Source organism: Plectropomus leopardus, chromosome 20 (assembly GCF_026936395.1).
Source record: "Plectropomus leopardus strain MGB_pleo_1.0 chromosome 20, ASM2693639v1, whole genome shotgun sequence".
NCBI classification, from domain to species: domain Eukaryota; kingdom Metazoa; phylum Chordata; class Actinopteri; order Perciformes; family Serranidae; genus Plectropomus; species Plectropomus leopardus.
In genome coordinates, this window is record NC_142195.1 from 25080050 (window position 1) to 25082660 (window position 2611).

Genomic DNA, 2611 nt, shown 5'->3' on the forward strand with positions numbered 1-2611 from the left:
AACGAGTACTGTTACACTGTACTTTGAGAAACTGTATGAAAGAGAATAAATAAGAAACTATTCTGAATATGTTTTAGCTGAGAGATTACTGGCAGGTTTACCACATAGCTTTGAAATGTTGACAAAATTTTTTCTTCATTCCTAAAACACCTTACTGATCCATATGGGTTTCATCCAAAAACAACCTCTTTAGCACCATTTAACACCTCCTGCATACGAGCTCCGCCCGTCCCATCAGTGACGACTATCTGACATCTAGGAATGAAAGATAAGATTTAAACAAAACCGTCTGTCTCCTGAAACCACACAAGGCCTTTCAGACGGTCATAAAAACAGGGTGTAGATAATTCTCAAACGCCAGACTTTTTAGAAACCACAGACATGGTTTTCAATAAGTCCACGGCACTTCCCATGATCCGAACTGCCCAGCTGCACATTACCAAGACTAAAATAACCTTAACAATTTAATGACATCAAATTATACGTCTAGCCATCAAAGTTTTATAATGTGCTGAAAATCATGTTGGTAAAATCTCAAATCCCTGACAAACTTACTGTGCTTAACCCTTTAAAACCTGGATCGACATCAGATTTCATGTGCTGCGTTCAGACGCCTTTCACACGCTATTTGACCCTTCCTTCGAAAATATGGGGGGAAAAAAAACAATGACCAACTTGGCAAGAAATCTCCCACAAACTGAAAGAAGTGGTAAAAACTAGAAAGAAAATTACCAAGAAAATTATCTCAAAATTATTTTTAAAATGATGTTACAGAAAAAATATCATAAAATCTATTAATTTGGAAATTTTAAATTAAATTGTCTTTTTTTTCTTATTTTCAGGTAATTTTCTTGTGACTTTTTTACTATCTTTTTGCAAATTTTTCAGGCCATGTTTTGTCAAGTTGCTCTTTGCCCTCTCCCCATGTTTTTGAAAGACATCAAACCAATTTACGTAGGTTTTAAGGGTTGATAGGGTTATGTTTGATCCATTTTTTGTGCTCATAAGCTTATTCGCAGCCTCTGCTTCTTAGCTCATTGGAGGACATAGCTGCTTTTCTTTAGACATTTCTGGAATAGCCGATGACAGGAAATTATCCGTGTCACAAACCCAAAACGTTAATTTGTCAACACCTTTGCTCTGACTCAAATGCCACCTGCATAATTTACATTTCATATGGATCTTATGCAAACCCAGGTGTGCAGAGCTGCTGCAGCACCCATCTGGCACCCGTAATTAGGGCGGATTGTAATTATGCTGCCATCCAGCAAGAGATCAAATCAAGTTCCACCTCGGGGCCTTGGGAGCAGATCCAAAAAAATACTTCCAAACTTCACTTTCTGATTGACACGTCGACAAGGAGCTGCTGCCACGGACACACAAACACTTGAGGAATCATTTGTTTGCTTTTTTGCGCTAATCCCAAAGTTAAATCCCATATTGGAGATTATTGCAACAATACCACGAGAGGACGGCTTTTATCTCTGAGTATCTGACACCACAAAGAGCCTCATGGGTGAGTAATCCCTCCGTGTTGTTTTAAAGGGCAGTAATTTTGGATTAATATTTTTGTCAGTGTCACCTGCTCAAAGAATTCCCACTGTTTCATCGCCAGGAGTCTACTATCACGCACCATGTTGGAGATGATTTTAATTAACTTTCCGCCAAAACAACACTCTTGAACACTGCGAGAGTTCTGCCCAACTGACTTTTAATGCTTTTAACTAATTTCCTGAACACAACGGGAGACGCTGTGATCGGAAAATGATTCAACGTGGCCAATCCAGCGCGTCCAGAATGGTATAAAAGAGGATGATACGATCTGTGGGTCAGAACGACAGCTTCACGAAGCCAGTGCCTTGCAAGATCTTCACCATGAGACAATCACTCATGTCCGTCATCTTTGCCGCAGCGCTCTTTTTCGAGTGCTATGCTCTGTCAGTGGCGATACCCATGGGCAAGACTGATGATGGCTCCTTGGAGCAGGATACTTTGGCCTCGCTGTTGAGCGACGAAGCGCCAGAAAACTTCAGCGAAGCAGATCTGGCTCCTGTGGGTAAAACCAGAGGGCCGAGGGTGATCGTCATCGCCGATCCGAGCCTGTGGAGGGACCTGCGGGTGCAACACAACGGACTGTCCCTCCACAAGCGGAGAGCTGACGACAACAGTGTGGTCATCGAGCACAGAGACGCCAGCCAGGACCTGAACATCCCCATCCTGAGGAGGGACACAATGAGATGCATGGTGGGACGGGTGTACCGGCCGTGCTGGGAAGTCTAGGACTCTGCTCGTCTAGGCGCCGAAACAGAGGGCGAACGACGCATCCTCTCCTGCCTCACACTGAGCTGCAAGATAATCCAAAAATCTATGTATCTATATTTAAATTATTGCAGATCTGAGAATTAAAACAGCTGATTTCTGCCTTATGTCTGGTGTATGTTTGGTATTTGTCTCACCACTAAAGTCTTACTTCTAAAATTAAGATCTTTAGACTTCTAGTTCTGGGAGTGTGCAAACATTTTTTTTTCGTTAAGAAATAGAGACCGCACAAATTGTTGTTGTTACTTTTCCGTTTCCCCGCCGATTAAATAAAGAGTGTAAGCGTGTCAAT

General features: G+C 42.1%; 1 protein-coding gene across 1 annotated transcript; it reads left to right on the plus strand.

Annotated features, from left to right (window-relative positions):
• Positions 1–925: 925 nt before the first annotated feature.
• Positions 926–2340, plus strand: pmchl (pro-melanin-concentrating hormone, like). The gene has a single exon (XM_088070972.1). It carries the CDS (start codon positions 1813–1815, stop codon positions 2278–2280), a length of 468 nt encoding a protein of 155 aa, XP_087927098.1. The 5' UTR covers positions 926–1812; the 3' UTR covers positions 2281–2340.
• The last annotated feature ends 271 nt before the right edge of the window (positions 2341–2611 follow it).